This window comes from Plecotus auritus (assembly GCF_963455305.1).
Source record: "Plecotus auritus genome assembly, chromosome: 7".
NCBI classification, from domain to species: domain Eukaryota; kingdom Metazoa; phylum Chordata; class Mammalia; order Chiroptera; family Vespertilionidae; genus Plecotus; species Plecotus auritus.
Genome location: NC_137774.1, coordinates 46,443,592 through 46,462,680, shown reverse-complemented (window position 1 = coordinate 46,462,680; position 19,089 = coordinate 46,443,592). Strand labels below are relative to the sequence as shown.

General features: G+C 57.3%; 1 protein-coding gene across 2 annotated transcripts in view; it reads right to left on the bottom strand.

Annotated features, from left to right (window-relative positions):
• NTN1 (netrin 1) overlaps nucleotides 1-19,089 on the bottom strand; it is a 181,352-nt gene that overhangs the window by 5,463 nt on the left and 156,800 nt on the right. For both annotated transcript variants that reach the window (XM_080677886.1, XM_080677887.1), the window contains exon 6: nucleotides 9,256-9,330. In XM_080677886.1, the coding sequence (XP_080534012.1) occupies nucleotides 9,256-9,330 (75 nt within the window). The remainder of the gene's footprint in view (nucleotides 1-9,255; nucleotides 9,331-19,089) is intronic.

Below are 19,089 nucleotides of genomic sequence, written 5' to 3'. Positions count from 1 at the left end.
CATGCTGAGAAGTGATGAGGCCGTCAAAGGCAACCTGCGCAGTGGGGAGCTCCAGGTCCCTCTCGGTGCTTGGGTCCCTCCCAAGTGGGACATGCTCTCTGCCCTCCGCCCCATTCACTCGAAGCCTGCCGCTCTCCCTCCCCAGCGGCAGCCCTGGCCCAGGAGACCTGGAGCCTGTCAGCCCTGGGCCCTCGAGAGCCTGGCATTGCCACCCCCTTGGACAGTTAGGGGCAGGAGGCAGCTTCCCGCAAACTCTGCCCCCCCTCCCCCACCCCACCCCCCGCCCCATGCAGATTTTGGGATCACAGTCCCTGCCCTGGGACCAGGTTCTAGGAAAGCTGCTAAGTCAGCAAGTATACAGTTGTTGCTCATTCATCTGCTGGCCCAGCCCACCTGACATAGACAACCTGCTGGGCAGCCTGGGGGCGTGGCCTTGGCACAGGCCTCTGGGGTGCGCCGTGCTCCTCCCCACAGGCCCAGTGCTGGGACACCTCTGCCGGGAGGCTTCCTGCCTCCTGGAGGTCTCCTGGATTTACGGGCTGCTTGCAGCAGGCCCCCAGGGCTTCCCAGAGCTGCCCCTCCCAAGGAGGCTTGGGTGGTCAGCTCCCTCCCCCACCCAGCCATACCTTCCTGTCCAGTGAGGGGAGGTTTGTCACCCATCTGCCTCGGAGACAGCGGCCAGGATGAATGGGGGAGGACACTAACCCCACAGAAACCATTAAAACCATGCAGCCCATAAATCTCCCGGCACAGAAAGCGCGTCACGAGTTGCAGCTGCTTTCATAAAATGCGGCTCTGACCACATGTTCCCCAGGCCCCTGTGAAGGTAGGGAAGCGCCGAGCAGGGCCAGGCCTTGTGCGGGGGAAGCTGACCTGCCACAGGCTGGGGGCTTGAAGGGCTGGGGGAGCGCATGCAGCGAGCATGCCAAGGGGGCTTGCAGGCGGCAGGCAGGGCCCCCACACCCAGGACGGGGTCACGGCAGCCCTGCCCAGTTTTCATTAAATGAGGGGGAGCTGGAGGCTCACTGTGGCCAGATCCAGCCCCAGCCACACATACCCCACCCCTGGAATCCTCAGGAATCTGGGGCTGTGACCTCCTCCCACACCCCCAAAAGCCCTACCTCTGAGCTTGAGTAAAGTAGGGACACCCAACTTAGAGCCAGAGGTTCCCCCTTTCTCCCTCAGCCAAAGGAGGAAAGGTATGCCTCTCTCTCCGAACCCACAGCAATGTGAGGCTGCCTCAATGTCCCCTGCCACGTCCTGGTACTTAGGCTCTGCGCTTGGGAGGGGAAGGGGTTAGGTGCCTGAGACCATCGGACTGCATGAGGATCCCCAGGGGAAGGGACATCGGAGGTCTGGGAATGGGGGCCAAATTCAAACAGACATCAGGTAGGAGATGGGCCTGGGTGAGCCCAGTCCTGCCCAGCTAGGTGCCCTCATCACCACGGCTGGTCTCCTAGACAAGCAGCCAAGGAGAGAGCCCTGAGGGATATGGGGTGATCAGGGGCCTGGCCTGTCTCCCTCTCCCAGTCAGCGGGAACTAGGCCAGCCCGAGGGGCTCCGAATGCAGTGCCTGACCCCCCACCCAAACCATGGGCATGGCCAGAGCTGCCAGAGTGACATGCTGAGGAGGGGCAAGTCCCCTCCCCGAGGGCTCACCCAGTCTCATGAGATGCCCACTACCCACGCCTGCTCCCAGGCTGGCTGGAGCACACCGCCTACTCCCCAACCCACCCCCACATGGAGGGCAGGACTTGCTGTGTCGCTGGGGACCACCTGGCTGGGAGGTCAAGCAATGAGCGTCCCCCATGCCCTTCCCAGCTTCTGGTGAAGAAGGCGGGAGGGTCAGCTTTCCCCACATGGTATCAGCCCAGGTCCCTAATCACCCCACGTCCCTCAGGGCCCCCGGCCTCTGGAGCTCACAGAATGCCTAATGCATAGTTATACCTGCTCCTGGGTAAGTGTGGCCCATCTGAGAGCACCCCAAACACCGGTCTTGACCACAACCTTCCCCAGCAAGCCGCCAGCCTCCAGTGCGCCGCTGGCAGGAGAGAGAAGAGCCTCCTCCCAGACAGGCTGGCCCCTCGGGCCCCTCCCAGGGCACGCATGCAGCCCTGTCCCAGCAGCTACCTTTGTCCCCTGTGAGCCTCTGATATCACAGTTGGCTCTGGCTCCTAAGTCAAAGCACCCTGAAAGGATGAAACTGCTCCTCTAAGGAGAACCAAAGAAAGGGGCTCAGGCCTGGAACCGAAGCAGGATTCAGACCGGACACAGCCCTGCTGGGTACCAAGCCCCAGGGTGACCCTTAGCCTGCCACTCTCACCTGGGGATGAATTCAGGCCCCGCGCAAGCAGGTGGAGTGGCAGGTGTGTGAAGACTGCCTCCCAGATATAGGCAGGTCTCGGGAGGAAGCCCCAGGATCAGTGACTGAAGTGATAAGGTGCTCAGTGCCAAAGGCACTAATCTCAGGGAAGGGGGCATCTGGACCCACCAGATCAACCCCACTGGGGAAAACACCCACCGGAGTCCAGCATGGGTGGGACAAGTGCTCAGTGACTCAGACAGGGCCCTGGGAGTGGAGAGAGGATGCCGTGTGGCTGTGCAAGAAGCACGCCTGGCGTCCCCGGCCCGACAGACAGCTCTCCGGCACCGTGGACAGATCCCTGCCTTTCCCAGCCCCACTCGGCGCCTCAGTGTCCCCATCGGTGAGATGGAAGGAGGTACTGTTCATTAGATGGTTTTTGTGGCCCCTTAAAGCCTTCCCTACCGGCCCCTCCTTTCCTAAAACCAGGATGTCCGAGGAGGGAAGACAGTGTGAGGAACAAAGACAGACGGGAGCTCCAGAGAGGGGGACAGATGAGAGCTGGGAGCCGCTAGGCCCCAGGGCAGGCCCCCACGGAGTCCTCGGGGAGGGGCCGAGGGGCCGAGGCCTGCCTCCTGGCTGCCCTGTCTGCGGGGATGGAGGTCACTGTGCTAGGAAGGACTGCAGAGCCCCCCACCATGGCAGGAGGCCCCCATCCACGTCGCACCCTGTGGGCTTCTATGCTGAGCTGTCCCTGGGGCCCACCAGCCCTCCCTGCCCAACCTGGTGGTCACCACATTCCGAGACCCAGGCTGACTCACGCGGACCCAGCTCCACATCTGGCCTCCATATGGGGCTGGTACTCCCGGGGGGAAGGGGGAAGGTCACATCTGGTGGGGAAATCAGAGGACCCCAGGGGGCCAGTGACCCCCAGGGAAGGGTCAGTGAGCCTCTGAAACACATGACACGTGCTGCTGGCTGGTCTGCGTCCTGCCCCCCAAAGCTCCGGGCAGTGCTTGGGGGTGGGGGACTGGCTCTCCAGTCACTGCGGGCAGCTGCCCCAGCCTCGGCCAGGATCCTGCCCACTGCCCAGCTCCCCGAGCAGCCCTCGTTCTGGGGGTCAGCCCCAGATGCTCCCCTACCACCTGCACTCACTCCCAAGCCCCACAGTCACCGCGCTGCAGACGCCACTTTATCTCTAGGACGTGGCTGGTACCTGCCGGGTTCTCCGCACGTGAAGGGATCGGTCTTGGTCAGAATAGCTATTGACCTCAAGGTCAAGGAAAGGAAGGGGAAGGGGTGTAGAGGGGAGAGGCCAGCCTGTGCTGAGAGGCCCCATATGCCCGGGGCAAGCCGGGGAGAGAGAAAGGCCGAGCTCACTGATTCCCAGCAGCTGAACAAGGGCCGGCAGCGGCTCCCACCTCCCCCAACATCGCACCCTCCAGCCTGTGGCAGCATGGCCCTCTGCAGGCGTCCACCAGCAGCATCCTTGCGCCCACCTCCGCCATCGTGGTTCTGCCCAGGACCTTCCTCTCCCATGAGGCCATGCCTCTCACCGAAATGGCTGGGCCCACCCCACCTCTGCCACCATCACTGACATCCCTGCGAGGATACCCATCATCTCAGCTCCATCCACTGTGACCGTCACCTCGACAGCACGGTGACCCCGTGAAGACATCTCTGTGCCTCCCCTGAGACTTCCAGGAGCTGGGAGCCCAGGGGCCCGTGAGGCCACCAGCTCTGGAGCCTCCTAAGAGACTGAGTGCCACTCTGTGCTGCCCCAGGCGCGGGGCCCTGGCACAGGAGGAGACAGACTCAGCCGTGGGGTTCCTGATCTTGGGCATGTTGTTTCATCTGGTTGCATCTCCACATCTGATTGACAGACACATCCCTGCCTCCCGGTCCCTGAGGATTCCATAGGATGACAACACAGGTGGCGAGGTGCCCGGTCCAGGGCCCACAGGGCAGGGAGCAGGCGCTGGCCTGGCAGGCTCTTCCCTAGGGTTTCCACTGCCCCGGGAGGTACCAGGGCACACAGGGTGTGTTGCTACAAACGGAGGTTCTGCCTAGGTCCCCAGGCCCACCTCTGCCAGGGGGCCCCCAGAGCACACGGGACCTCGCACAGCCGAACAAGCCCAGCTTCCCCACAGGTGCCCACAGACCTCCCTTCAAGCTGTGCCCTCGGCAGTGCCCCTCCGGCTCTCAGAGGAGCGCAGACAAATCCTCTTGTGAAGCATTCTGACTTTTCCATCTGGTGGTGCCAAAACGTCTTTCAACAAAAGGGGTGACTAATAAACATTTCTGGGAACGGATAATTTTTCCAAGAACTGGCAAAAGTGAGATGACCTCACCTTTCAGAGTGAGCTGTCTGTCTCCCTCTGTCTGAACCTCAGGGGGAAGGATGAGGCCGGCAGCAGCCCCCGGCCACCCCAGGCAGCGGTGTGGGGAGTGGGCAGGAGCTCTGGGGGGCGGGGGTTGGGGGGGTGGCAGAGGGGTTCTGGACACGGACGTGGATATGACTGCTGAGGCCCACACTAGACTCTCCCTGGCCCCCAAAGCACCCAGCACCCCACGCTTGCTCTTCCCCCATCTCCCAGCCTGTGCCCACTCTGTGCTTGGAGAACGCTCTCTCTGCCTAGGAGCCCTGCTTTGCTCACTGAACACTGACGACGGGGCTCCCTCCCCCAGGAGGCCCTCCTCCCACCCTGTTCAGAGGACGGGCTCCCTGCAATGTGCACGCCACACATCCACCTTCTATGTTCTCATCTGCGTGTCTGTGCTCCTCCTGGACGGTAAGCTCCTTGGGGACTAAGCCTGTCTTCTCCACATCTGTAAGCTCAGCACCCAGAGCAGGATGGGGCACACCCCAAACCCCTTGCTCAGTGCCCACCCAACCCCCAAGCTGGGCCCTCTCTCACAAAGGAGGGAAGGACTGGGGGTGGGGACAGCTGTGTGCGGGAGGATTCCTTTTGTTATACACTGCTGCGCCTGTGTGTGCATATGTGTATGTGTGCATGTGCTTGTGTGTGCATGTGTGTGGGAGTGCCTGTGTGAGATGAGAGGAGGTTGTGTAAACATGAGGTGAGAGGACCACACGGGGCTCCCCCAAGGAGCACAGGGACAAGGTGGAGTAGAGGCCGGAAGGGAAAGAGAAAGGCGGGAGGCTGAGGGGCAGGGCCTGGGAGGAGTCAGGAGGGGCCTGGGCCCACAGGGTGGGGTGAGGGCGCTCACAGCAGGTCAGGAGGATGGGAGGCAGGTGCTCTTCTGCCCCTTCCACGCCATGTCGGCTGGGAGCACAGGGGGTGTTTCCCATGCCAGCTGAGGTGCCCAGCCCTTGGTCAGGCCTGGCCAGCATCTTCACACAACAGATGCTCGGGAACAAGGTGCACCCGGCACTCTCACCGCCCGGACTCTGCTGGCTCCCAGGACACGTGCCCCCCGCAGATGCGCTCTGCCTGCATAGGGCGCAGGGCACAGACTCTGTGGCGGACACGCGCGCGCACACGCACACGCACACGCACACACACACACACACACACACACACACACAGTCACACATGCACACTCATGGCAACGTTACATCAAGGACAGGCCTCCAAGGCTGGGCTTCCTGCAAAGCTGCCAGGAACAGCTGAGACACTTGAAAATAATAAAACTGTCTTCCGTGAACAACTGGCTTTCTCGCGGGTGCCGTCAAGCCTTTGCAAGGTGAGCCGGATCCCCTAGAGGGCATCAGAGGACTGAGGTGGCCAGGAGAGGGGCTGCAGGGACAGTGTCACCGTGGACCTGCCCGGGGAGCTGGCACGGGGCTGGGTGGGGCCGGGACTGGCTCAGCTAGAGGATGTCAGGTCCCCTGGTGCACATCTCCATTTGACAGATGAGGACACTGAGGCCCAGGCTCGTGGCCCTGTCCCAAGTCACAGAGCAACCCCGGAATCTGTGTGCCAGGATGGGGGCCAGCGTCCTTTCTCTGTAGAAGAAATGGGCCGGCCACCCTGCCCTGCCCTGCGGTCTCTCCAGGTGAATGTGAGAAGCATGGAGGGGTTTGGCCCTGAGACCTCCCCCACCCCAATGCCCTCCTGCCTTGCCAGGTGCCCACCCCAACCCTACCCAGGCTGGGCCCTCTCTCACTGGCAAACATGCCCAAGAGAACACAGGGTGGGACCTGCACACCCCACCCGGCCTCACTGCCCGCTTCCCAGCCTCGCGCCCACTGACCACTGCCCAGGTCAGAGGACCCTTGTTCTGCACCAGCCAACACCAGTGCTGAGCTGGCCTCAGAGGGGCCGCTCTTCTCCCGGGGGGGTGGGGGCGGGGGCAGCAGGCCCAAGGTTCTAATTAGCAGCTTCTGGAACATCCCAGTGCCCCGTCTTTTGGTGAAGGTACGGTGTTTCCTAATTGGCTCCCCCGAGGTGTCGGTCAGAGGGCAGACACTGGACAGCCTCTCCGACCCCCAACCCCGCCGCCCTGGCATTCCTGCCTGGCCTGCTCTGGTGGCCTCACCTCCTCACCCATCCCCAGGCCAGCACCCCCTCATCCTCTTCCTGCTCATCTATCCCGAGGCCAGCCCAGGTCTGCTTCTGGGGTGGGAGGGACACCCCTATTCACACTCCTTTCAGGGTCCAGGGTCCCAATGGAATTCCACGGAGGATCCGCCCCAGCCTCAGAGCCAGGCCTGCAGCTGCAGGGGGCTGCCTCCTGCTATGCCCGTGGGCCCAGCCCGGACCCCATAGGTGCCACTCACACCCTCTTCACCAAACCTCCCCCCTCCCCTGCGGGCTCTTGTAAGCCGTCCCCAGAGGCCCCCGCACCTCCTTCCTGATCCTTCCCTGTCCTGCCTCTCCACACACAGGCCTCGACGCTGAGCTGAGTGGGGGACCCCAAGAGTATCAGGGACAATCCTGGGGACCAGAAACCCCCCAATGTTTTTGGGGGAATGGAGGGCCTTGGGGTAACAGGCCAAGGGTGTGGTTAGGAGGCATTAAAGCAGTGGGACAACAGCTCCAGGCCTCACAGCTCCTGCATGTGCTGCTCCTCACGTCCCGCCTGGCAGTGGGTGTGGGGGACGGGGCGAGGGGTCTCAATGAAGTCTGGAAAGGTGAGCATGGGGACCTGGGGCTAAATGTGATGTGGGGAGGAGAGGGGGACCCAGGGAAGGACCTGTGGGAGGAGCAGAGGCTGGGCCACCACTGGCCAGTCAGCGTCCCAGCTGGCCAGGTCCCACCTGGGGCGCCAGGGAACTGAAGCCTGCCCCCTTTGACACTGCTTTGTTCTGATCATCCCCGGGGGAGTCAGGTGAGAGAGGAAGACAAGGGCTGAGTCAGGGAGCAGAGGTCAAGTGCAAGCCAGAGGCTGTGCCCACCCATCCCAGCAGGAGAGGGGCCCGTGCCCCAGGGAGGCCCCAGCAGGGACAGGGCGCAGGTGGGCGGGGGACCCTCCAGGTCTATGAAGAGAGGGTACTGGGCCCCTTGGACAGAAAGAGGGGCTGCCAGCTGGTGGGCGAGGAGGCCCGGAGAGCTCGGAGGGGCCGTGTCCCAGGGAATGGCAGGGGCGTGAAGGTGGAATTCCACGGAGGACGAGGAGTCTGAAGAGAACAGGATGGAGTCCAACAGAACCAGGTGGAAACGGGTTCGTTTTGGTAACTTTTAAACAAAAGTCCAATTTTTCCTTTTTCACTCGAAAAACAGAACTGGCTGTGGGTCAACTCGTGACAGGGAGCCTGCTCAGCTCTCTCGTCCCAGCCCCTCCCCAGCATCTACTTAGGAGCGCTTCAAGCGAACATGGAAACAACCCTGCGCCACGTGGCCGCCTAGTCTTCCCCTTCCTGCCCCTGTCCTGGGCGAGAGGTGGGGTGGGAGGAGCTGGGGTGGGGGGAGCAGGGGAGGCATGGTGAGAGGCGCAGGGCCTGCAAGGACAGCCTGGGCTCGGCCCCCGGCCCCCAGGTAAGGAGGAGCCCCCCAGGAAGGCGCCAGGCCTGGGTCACAGCCCCGGGCCTGCCTCTAGGCTGTGCTACTTCCTGGCGGGCTGACCAGGACCTCGGCTGCCCAGGAGGACGCCCAGTCTACACAGGGGCTTCCTGCCCTGCCAGTGGGCAGCGGCTGAACGACTCTCTCGATTCCCGTTTGCTTGTCCCTCTGCTCTTCGCACACAACCTGTGGCCAACAAGGCCTCCCCGCTCCTGCAGGCTCCCCGTCTGTCTCCTGCCACCAGGGCTGAAGCCAGGCTGTGCCCCGTGTCACATGGTGTCTGGCTAGTGAGAACACTCTCAGGGCTCAGAATCACAAGGCGACGCCTCACTTCCCGCTGGGTGGGGCCTGCACAGGACTCAGCAGATGCTTAAGGAGGCGGGACAGGGAGCTCCATGGGGAAGGGGGCTCCCTGTCCCCAGGGCGGGGAGAAGAGTGCGTAATGAGAGTAGGGGGACAGGAGACCCTTCCCAGCTTAGAGAGCCTGAGGGCTCAGGTGATGGAATCTGCAGGCGGCGCCCAGGCTGGCAGCCCCGTCGTGGCTCCCGTTGGCCGTGTTCACACTCCCCACTCCCGTGGATCAGAGTGACAACGCTGTTCCCCTGCCCAACCCCAGCGCCTTCTGGAGTCAACGCCAGAGGAAGGGGCGTCAGGAATCTGCATCTCAAACGTACCATGGACCTCCCTTTGAGCAACAGAGACTCGGGCGGAATGTGCACAGAATGGATGAGTCCGAGCCCCCTGCTGGCCTGGGTGCTGCCCTGCAGGGCTGGGGTAACCCAGTCCTCACGCCCTGTGCCCCTTGTGCCCCTCGCCACCAAGGACCGAGGTGGAAGGGATGAGAAGTCCTGGGTGTGGGATCTGTCCGGCCCGGCTTGCCTCCTGCTCGGTCACAGGGACTGCATCACCCACACTCACTCGGGGCCACTGGCACCCGACCCTGCTCCTCGCTGGTCCCACGCCCGCCCCGCCCCGCCCCTCACTCACCATAGTCCTTCTTGCAGTACTTTTTCATGTTGATCTTCAGCTTCCCTTTGGAGGCCTTGCAGTAGGAATCACAGTCTGCAGGGGAGAGAGCGCACAAACAAAACCTAATTAGGCTGGTGCTGAGTAGGCCTCGGGCGAGTGGGGGGGCCACCTCCCTAAATACCCAGAGGCCCGTGATACCCCTGGGCCAGGCCGGCTGCGGCCATTCAGGGCAGGCCTGGCTTCTAAAGAGGCGCTTGGGACAAAGGCCCCTTCTCCCTCCTCCCCGCCCCCCCACCAGCCTGAGGAATCCTTCAGCCGCAGCCTGCAGCCCCCCTGGCCTCTGGGAGGGACACTGGGGGCTCCCACTTTGCGCCACCCAGGGCTCTGAGCGCCACACAAATCCCCCCACTCTTAGACGCAAGTGGAGCCTGATTAAAGCCGATAGAGGCCTCATTGTCGCCGCGCCCCGGGTCTGTGTCAGGCGCTGGCTTTCATGGCTTGGAGCCTCTGGCTGGGGTCAGGCCCCAACAAAAGGGGTCACGGAGGAAATTAGCAGCCCATGAAGTATTAGAAAACCCCTTTGGTGTCCACTCTACTGGAGTGTGCAGATAAAATGCCCCCGAAGAAGAGTTCAGTTCTAATGGGCTCTACTGCTGAGACAGGGCGGCCTGGCTGCGGCCGCTGGGGATCACCTCGGGGCTCCCACAGTCCGAGTGCGAGCCAGGTGGGGTGTGGAGGGCCCTGGGCCTGGCCGGAAATCAGGCCTGCTTCTCCTGGGAGTGGCCTGTGGCAACCCACCAAACGCACACTTCCAACCCCAGCTCAGCACGCCCTCACCCTGCGGGCTCCTGCTGCTCTGTAGTTGAGGGGGTACAATTCCTTCCCTAGTTCCATGTCTGGCGCCCAGCCCACCACAGAGGCCCAATGATTCATCCCAGCCTCCCTGCACCACTACTTAACATGTTGGATCCCATTCAAGTCTCACAAACATTCTTTGCTGGGTGGGTGTTATTCCCATTCTCCAGATACAAAAACTGAGGCCGCCTGCCCAATGCATCCCAGACAGCTAACACCAAGACTGGACCTAGAACCGAGTCTGAGATGTCAAAATGACTGCCCCTGTGCTTACGCCATGTTGGGTCTCAGTAAACACAACAGTCCCTCAGTGGGAGTGCGTGTCAGGCTCAGAGCTGGGGATGAGGAGTGCCCCGTGTTCCAGCAACTCCTGGACTGCCTGTGGGAGCAGCCAGGCCGGCCTGTTCTAGGAGCAATGACAGCGTGGGTTGCTGAGAGTGGGTTGGGTGTGTGTCCTGGGGAGGATGGAAGGGTGACTAAAAAGGTGAAGGGGGCACACATATGAGGACATGAAAGTGACTGGCCAGCCCCTCAGTGTGCGGAGTGGGAAACCTAGGCCACGGAAAGCAGTGACTTGGGTTGGGAGCACAGGACAAAGCCAGAGCATGAAGTTGGGCCTCCAGTGCCAAACGCCCCAACCCCTGGCTGAAGTCTGCAGGGGATATTCAGAGATCACCCCAGAGTCAGCCGCTGACCCCATCGGAGGTCGCTGCTTCCTTCAGGGGCCTGCGATACACGGATGGTGCCTCAAAGTCGAAACAGCTCCGCCCCACTACCCTGAGCGTCACAGCTGGCAGCTGCCTAATGCCTCCGGAGCCAGCTTCCTGGGGCACCCAGTTAGAAACCAGTCTCAGGAATTGAGAAAAAACAGCCCCCCCGCCAGCTCCCCTGGGTCTGAGCCCTTGGACCCTACCCCGGGATGCCCTGCCCAGGTGCACCAGAGGCTGCAGGACCAGTCCCTCCCGCCTGCTGGATGGCTGGCTGGTTACTGCAGGGAGAACCTGCTGGGGTGCAGGGACTGGGTCATCCTGAGAGCGTGGCCTGCTCTCTACCATGGCCAAGTCCGAGAGGGGGATCTGAGAGGGGATGGCAGCCTGGGCACCAGATAAGTAGCACCGTCACCACCACCGTCACCATCACCGTCACCGCCGGGACAGCCCTCTCTGCCAGCTCAGGGCCAGATGACGCTCATAGCAAAGCCACTGTTGTGGCTAAACCCAGGTTGTGCGTAAGTCCTCGTGGTCCCGAGTGTGCTGGCCGGAATCCCACCAGCTCTCTCCACTTAGGGAAGCGAATTGGAATGTAAGTGGTGCCGGGTGACGTCATTCCAGGGACAGCCGTGAATCCACTCTCGTTACTTTCTGGTTATTTTTCAGGAAATTCACTGGCCCCTGTTCATGCTGCATTCTGGTTAGGAGGGAACGTGCACACTGCCTCCTCTGAGGGCCCAGCACATCCTGCATCTCAGCCGAGGCGACAGCGGGTCCAGAGAGAGCCTTGAGGCACGACCGCTATTAGCCTCACAGCAACCGGTGAGGCAGGGACCAAATCCCCCTTAAAGACCAGGACACTAGAGATTGGAAGGTCCCCAGGTGCCCGCCCCCAGTAAGCTCTGCCCTGCGGAGCAGAAGGGCAGGTCGCTGAGTCCTGGGACAACCTAGCCCTGAACCTCCAGCTCTCACCTCCTCCCTCCCGCTCATCACTCCCTCCTGGTACATCTTCAGCTCCTCTTTTCAGAGCCAGGAACCCACCCGAGACAGGAAGCGTACTAGGATGTGTGGCCTCCATCACTGCCTAGCTAGCTAGCGCTCCGGACCCTGCTTGGCGAATCACAGCCACCCCAGACTATCCAGTCTGTGCCTCAGCAGTGGCAGCCGCTCACAGGGCACTAACGGGGCCTGGGGCCTGGCTCTCTACCCTGCCCATCAGCCCCAGGTACAGATGGGAGATACTGGCTGCAGTCTGTGCTCCCAACCCCTGGTTCCCAGCCTGGACCACGCAGTGGAATTACCCAGAAGCTGTAAAAAATGCACCGATGCCTGAGTCCCACCCCCAAGACATTCTGATGTCACTGGTACAGGGGGCCACCTTGAGTGTCCAGGTTCATACAGGGGGCTGCCTTGAGTGTCCAGGTTCATAAAGTCCCCAGGTGATTCTAATGTGCAGCCAGGGTTAGAAACCACTGTCTGGATCAGGTGTAGCTGTGGAGGAGGGGACGGAGTCCCTGCACCCAGCACTTGCACAGAGCACCCAGCTGGGCAGGGGAAGGCCAGCCAGGTGCGTGTAGAAGACGGGCGCTCACACAGCAACGCTCAGGTTGCCTGCAGGACATGGAGCCAGCCTCTGAACGTGTGCAGTTGTATTTGTGTGTGTGGGGGGGGGGAGGGGGGGCAGGGGGAGGGTCCTATGTTTTTCCTTTCAGTTGGCCAGAAACTCGTCAGGCCAGTGTGCTTCTTGCTGTAAAATGTCCCCTACTCTTCATATTCGCGGCTTCCAATTTAGTTGTGAGCTAAGGAAACAGGAAGTCACCCCCAGCTTGCCGGGTTGTTTGTAAAGCACGGGCACACGGGGCTGGAGTGAGAGAGGCGCTGCTCTCCGGCAGGTGACGTGACTGTCCTCCCAGACGCGGACCCGTGGCAGTCCCTGGCTGCTGGGGGCTCTCCGCTTTGGCTGGGTTCCAGGGGACTGAGGGCATTGGACAAGTGGTCCCTGGGTAAGGAAAACCTTCCTGCCTTTTCCTCTTTTATCAAATGCGCACTAAGCTGGAGAGACTGCTTCGAGATGGACAACCCGGCTTGAAAATGCAGCTCCGACTCCCTCAAAATGGCATCTACTTGGCAGTCACCCACGTAGCCCCTCCTTGTTTTTTTCCAAAATAGCTATAAAGACAATGAAAAAAAGTGAAAGTTCACACTGATGCCAGAAACGAAACTGATAGATGACCCAATGCTGGAATCTGGGAGCAATCTCTATTAATTAAAGGCAGGTGGTGGTGCTACATGCTAACCTGTCCAGGTTTTACCTCCGGACACAGTTCTTTGTCTGATGAACAGAAAGATCCTAAAAAAAAAGTTGGGGGTGGGGGGTGGGGAGGAATGACAGAGAAACAACAACCAGAAAACAAATGGGCAGGAAGTGGGCGGGGCCTGGTGACAGTGGCCTCCTTCAGGGAGGGAAAGCTTAAGGAAGGGTAGGGACTGGAAGGACAGTGTTTGCAGGAGGTACCTGAACCTGCACTTTTATCCAAGTTATCGATGCAGAGAATGAGAGAATCGGCAAGGAGATAGAAGAATGCCAGCTGCACAGAGCAGAAGTGAACTGAGGGGGAAGGCTAGTTGAAATGAGGAACTGGAGATGGAGCTGCATACAGTCCCCTGCCATCCCACTTGGAGCTAAACAGGAATCCAGCTGTCACACTAGTACAGGGATCTGTGAATTTTTTTTGTTGTTGCAAAGTGTCAAAAGTAAATATTTTAGGCTTTGCAGGCCATACGGTCTCAATCACAACTCTTCAAATTCTGTCGCCATAGCTGTAAAACAGTCATAGAAAATATGTAACCGAATGAGTACGGCAGACTAAAAGAATCCTAAAAAAGCACATCTTCTATGAAATAGGAGAAGAAAGCCATAAGGGAAGACTATGCAAATCTGAAAAGGCCATATGATGACACATGAAGAGTGACATAGGAGAGATGAAAGAGCTAAAAAACAAAAACCTAAAAACCCAGCACAATTAAAATCCACTGTGGAAGCAGTAAAGAAAAATGGTACTGTAGAACACTGATTCAGAAAATGGAGAATGAATTGGGGAAGTTCTCCTAAAATATAGAGGAGAAGGATAGAGACATGGAAACTATGAAAGAGAAAATGATAAGGGTGTAGGGGAAGAGTGGCGAGGTGGCATATAATTGGAAGAGAACTACAGTGGAGGCCAAGCGGAATAGAAACCATCAATGATAGGATTCCTGAGCTAAGACAGACCTACACATGCCCAAGGAAAGGGCTCATGGATTTGTTTTTCATCAAGGAAAAGACACCAACACCGAGACATATCTTTGCAAAACATATGAAATACCAAGATGAGGAAAAAATGCATACAGATTAAAAATCAAGAAGGAGAAGTTGGCCTGATGACTATGGCACAATGTCTATGGGTCTTGAAGAGGAAAAAGTTTGTGACCCAAGAATTTTATACCTAGCTGGACTGTCTTGCATGTTTTTTGGCCATGATAAACAAACGGCATTCTCAAGTAAGCAAGGATTCTGAAAACATTCCAATCATGTATCCTTTTTGAGAGAAATACTTGAGAATATTTCCCAACCGTGAAATCAATCAAAAAAGAGTTTAAGAGAAAAAGTCATAGTATGAACATACTGGTGGTGAGAACAAAACCAGTGAACATAGAGACTTCAAATATGGTTCTAAAACAAGGCAAATATCAAAGTAATTTAAAAATGTTTCAAAGGGAACATCAGAAAATGTGTATGTATGTATAAATAACTATAAAAATTTAGATCATACTACCTATATGTTAATGTGATCTTAATATGATCTGAAACTTTAGATCCATATTAACAAAAACTAAGAAATAAAGTGAGGCGGAAAATGCAACTCTCTCTGTTAAGTAGGTAGAATACAAAAGATGCTATTTCAGCTTTACTCTGACAATTTGGAGCTATTAGATCAAATAGTGCTTTTTGAAAAATCACAAAACACCAGAGAAGATAGCAAATAAATTACAGGTAATATGCCAAAAGCAAAAAACAGGAAAAGTGGACATACATAAAGCAATTGTGATAAATGAAGATCATAGAAGAGCAATGACTGTAAATGGATGTAACTCTATTGAAAAACCGGTCCAAGTACATTAAATAACTTTTGCAGAGGGACATAACCAAATAAAGCCAAATCTTTAAGTTTACAACTTTAAAGAAGAAGTTGTAAGCTTCTAAAACAAGCATGTCAAACTCAAAGGCTAACACGGGCCAAATAAACGAGGCATGCAGCCCGCAGGCCACGAGCTTTACATGCTTGTTCTAAAATAACATTTTGTGTGGAATAACATCTTAGTGAAGTATATTAAACAAATACGTTAGAAATACAAAAAGGAATAGACACATAAGTATACAAGAATGCTAAATTAATTCCAAGGAGCTGAAACTGTACAGGCCACATGTCCTGACCACGATGTAACAAATTAGCAAAAAATAATGAAAATAAATAAAGTATATTGAATTCTACAAGTTAGAAACAAGCAAAACAAAACCTGAAGCAGAAGGAAGAATAACAACAGATATACATATTAACAAAGTCGATACTAAAAACCTCAAAGGTTATAAGCACACCCAAGAATTGATTCTCGAGAAAGTCCCAAAACCAACTAAAAACAACAACAAAAACCAAACAGAGAATACACTATGATGTCTAATTATGAATAAAAGACAGAAAACATACACATTAGAAAGGAAGGAGAAAGGGGGCATAACCACAATCTAAAGAAGGTTTTACAAATTCTAAGGCTATTGTATAGCTTTAGGCTGAAATCTTGGACGTCTGAATGAAATACGTCACATAAATGACCAAGTTGAACCAAAGGAGAGAAATCAAAGCTGAACAGAGAAATAATCTTAAGAACTTGCTGGATCCTGACAATTTCAAAGGCTGAGTCCATGTGACCATTGAAAGGACACATCCTTTTCATGTAATTTGATGTGGTCAGAAACACAGAAAAAGATAGAAAGCTATTAGGATGAACCACATGAAAGTGCCTAAAATCAATCATTTGTCAACTTAAAAAAAAGCAGTTTCATATAGTTCAACCCTAATATAAAAGCTAGCATAAGCTTAAGCACACACAGACCCTGCAGATCAGTGGATCTACCTCATTTGCCAAATGGGTCCCAATATTTTATGCCCAGCACGTTCTCATCCTCACTGGACCCAACGCCGGGCCCCCACCTACCCTGGCTCCACACAAATGTAGTGAGTACGGGGTGAGCAAAAAGCTCCTGCCCTCATGCTCTCGGGCGACCCTCTGGGGCCCCAGTCAAGGGCACAGGTAAATACTGAAGACGTGCACAGACCAACGAGGTGGGAGCTGCCAGGGACAAACACCGGACCGCCTGGCTCCCCACTGGGACGGCTCTGTCCCAGGGAGAGCTGCAGAGACACCGAGGCCGCCATCTGCAGCTCGCAGCAGGCCCATGCTGGCTGCCTGGCTGGCGTCCTGGGAGCAGCCAACCCTCCCTTTTATTCCCCCCACCTGCTCCGCTGACCGACCCACAGCCAAGAACCAAGAGGGGGCCTTGCAGGCCCAATCCCAGCGGCCAAGCCCCTCCCTCCTCTTCCTCCACCTTGAGTAGCTGGCCCCTCTGGTCTGCCTCCTGTGCCCAGGTGCCAAAAATCCTGCTGGGCAGGCCTGCTCGGCAGATCGAAGCTCATCTCTGAGCATATGGCAGGCGGGCCCAGCGGTCCCTGGCTGGAACCAGGGGCACTGCATCTGGTGCCTCCCTTGGAGTGGGGCGGGGAGCTGGCAAGGTCTTGCTCCCAGCAGCACCCCTGCCTCTGCTTCTGGGCTGTGGGACTCAGGAAGGTGGGGCTGTGCGGGTAATGAGCGAGGGACACCCAGCTACCATGGTCCATCCCCGGACAGGGACCTGGAGGGCTGGGGGAGTTTCAGACTCCACTGGCTGGGCACAGGGGAGGGGCCGCTGGTTCCTGGGCCCCGGGGTAAAAGCACTCAAGGCACTCCACCCATTTTGGCCCACCAGCGGGTGACAAAAGACAGGTTAGGTCAGTCTTCCCAGGAAGTGTGTTTGGGCTCAATTGGAGCCACCAAGCTGCCTGGAACTCCTCGGGCAGAGTCCAGCTTTCAGTGTGCAATTTCCCAGCGGCTGTGGCCACCCACAAGTTTTGTAACAGCCGTCGCGGGGTGCGGACGGAGGAGGTGCTCCCTGTGAAGCCAGCTCTCACCTCTTGGTCCTAATACAGGTGAGTGAGCGACTGTCCCCCTGCTAAAACCACCCTCACCCACAGCACCTTGCCCAGCGCCCAGCGACCGCTCTGGGAGAGCTGGGGTCCGAGGCAGCTGTTGAGCACCCACACAACTCTCCACACCCACCCACTCTATCACCTCCACCCCTACTTGCCTTGAGAGCATAATGCCCACTTAACTTTGGGCTCTGGCACAGAGAGGCCAAGGACTCCCCAAACAAGGGAACCTCTAGCAATATACTGGCAGAGCAGCTGGGTGTGGGGTACCTTACAACCTATGGGGGCAAATGACTGGAAAAAAAGCCCCAAGGTGTTTACAACATAGATAGCAAAGGACTAGTGTCTTTGATATATAAAAAGCTCTCCTGAATCAATTAAAAAAAGACAAGTGACCTAAAATTCAAAGCAGAGGAACAAACAATTCACAAAAGAGGGACAAAGGGGATACGGAGAAGTAAAAATGTTCAATCTCAGCAAGACGCAACTTAGATCAACAGGACTTTTGTCAGGGATGCAAATTCATATACACTTTCCTGAGTGCTACTGGCTCAGAAATGAGGGACACTCCTTCAGTGAAGACACTGAGCAGGTAGAGAATGGGGAAAGCGGGGGGGGGGGGGGGGGGGGTCGGGGGGGGCAGCATTACTTAGACAGGAAGGCCAGTCTGAGGAGGTGATGGGTAGGATGACAAGGAATCAGTCCTGTGAGACGCCCGGGGCAGGAAAGGGCCAGGGAGAAGCGAGGAACCACAAAAAGGGGAGCCTGGAGCTGGCGAGGGGGCCCAGCCAGAACTGAGGCTGTGTGCTTGGCAGGAGGCTAGGCGACCGTGGCAGGGGCTGGATTTTATGGTGGAAGAACGCACCATGCCCTGAAATGCTGGGCGGTGGGACTATGTCTGTTTTGTCTCATCCATATTTTTAATTTTACTTTAATGAGGATACAACGTTGCACTTAAAACTCTGAGGTGAGTCTTCTTCAGTGAGGATGGGAACCACACACGGGTGGTGGGTGTGAATCCTGTAATGAGGTGGTATCCGTATTTAACAAGGTGACACTTGTATTCCTAATGCGCGGGGTTCTGCTGCTAAGTGCTGCATGTGCATGTAGCTTCCTCTTCCCCCAACTCCACAGCTGCTGATACCAAGGGAAAGGGAAGCACGAGTTGCCAGCCAACTGTGTGCATGGGAAGCGGCCGGGAGTGAGGACACGGCTCTAGCCAGGGTGGCCGGGGAAAGCTCCCCCGGGAGGTAGCACAGGACCGAGAGTGAACACTGCGAAGGATGCAGGGCTAAGCTCTGAGGCCAGGGGGCTCCAAGCAGGAAGAATGGCCGTGCAAAGGCCCGAAGGCAGGAGTAAGCCTGGCACCGTCCAGGCACGGAATGAAGGCTGGGGAGCCTTGCCCAGCATCGAGGAGGAGCGGAGGAGAGAGATGAGTCACACTGCCTGAGTGGGCCCTGTGGGGCTGGAGATGGTCTGGATTCCATTTAAAATGTAAGCAAAGCCACCGGAAAGTTCTGCCAGGTCTGGGTCACTCGGGGCTGCTGGGTGCAGGGTCTTTAGTTGCATGGGCTGAGGGAGGCTTTTACCCTCTTACTACCACAGGTGGGCCCCCGGGCAGCCGAGGCCCACTCACACCTGAGGTTATGGGAACATGATCTCTGCTCTGTGCTGTGGTTACAAAGAACAGTCTCCAAGCCCTTAGAAGCCTAACCTGCCATTCTACCACAGGAATCGCGTTCCTTCTCAAGGACTGCAAATAACCATTCCGGTGGGGAAGCAGGAAACGTGGGCTTTACGCAAGCACTGGGTCCTCTCCCTGCACCCCACTAGGGACAGGGGCTCTGCTGCTTAGAGCAAGGGCTGGTGCTCATACCTTTCCTGGAGAGCCACCCGCTATGCCAGCTTCCAACATCAGGCCTGGGTCTGGCACATCCACTGTGGCCTCAAATCCCATGTTCCTTTCTTCCCAAATAGCAAAGCTCAACGTTTCCACTTCAAATGCC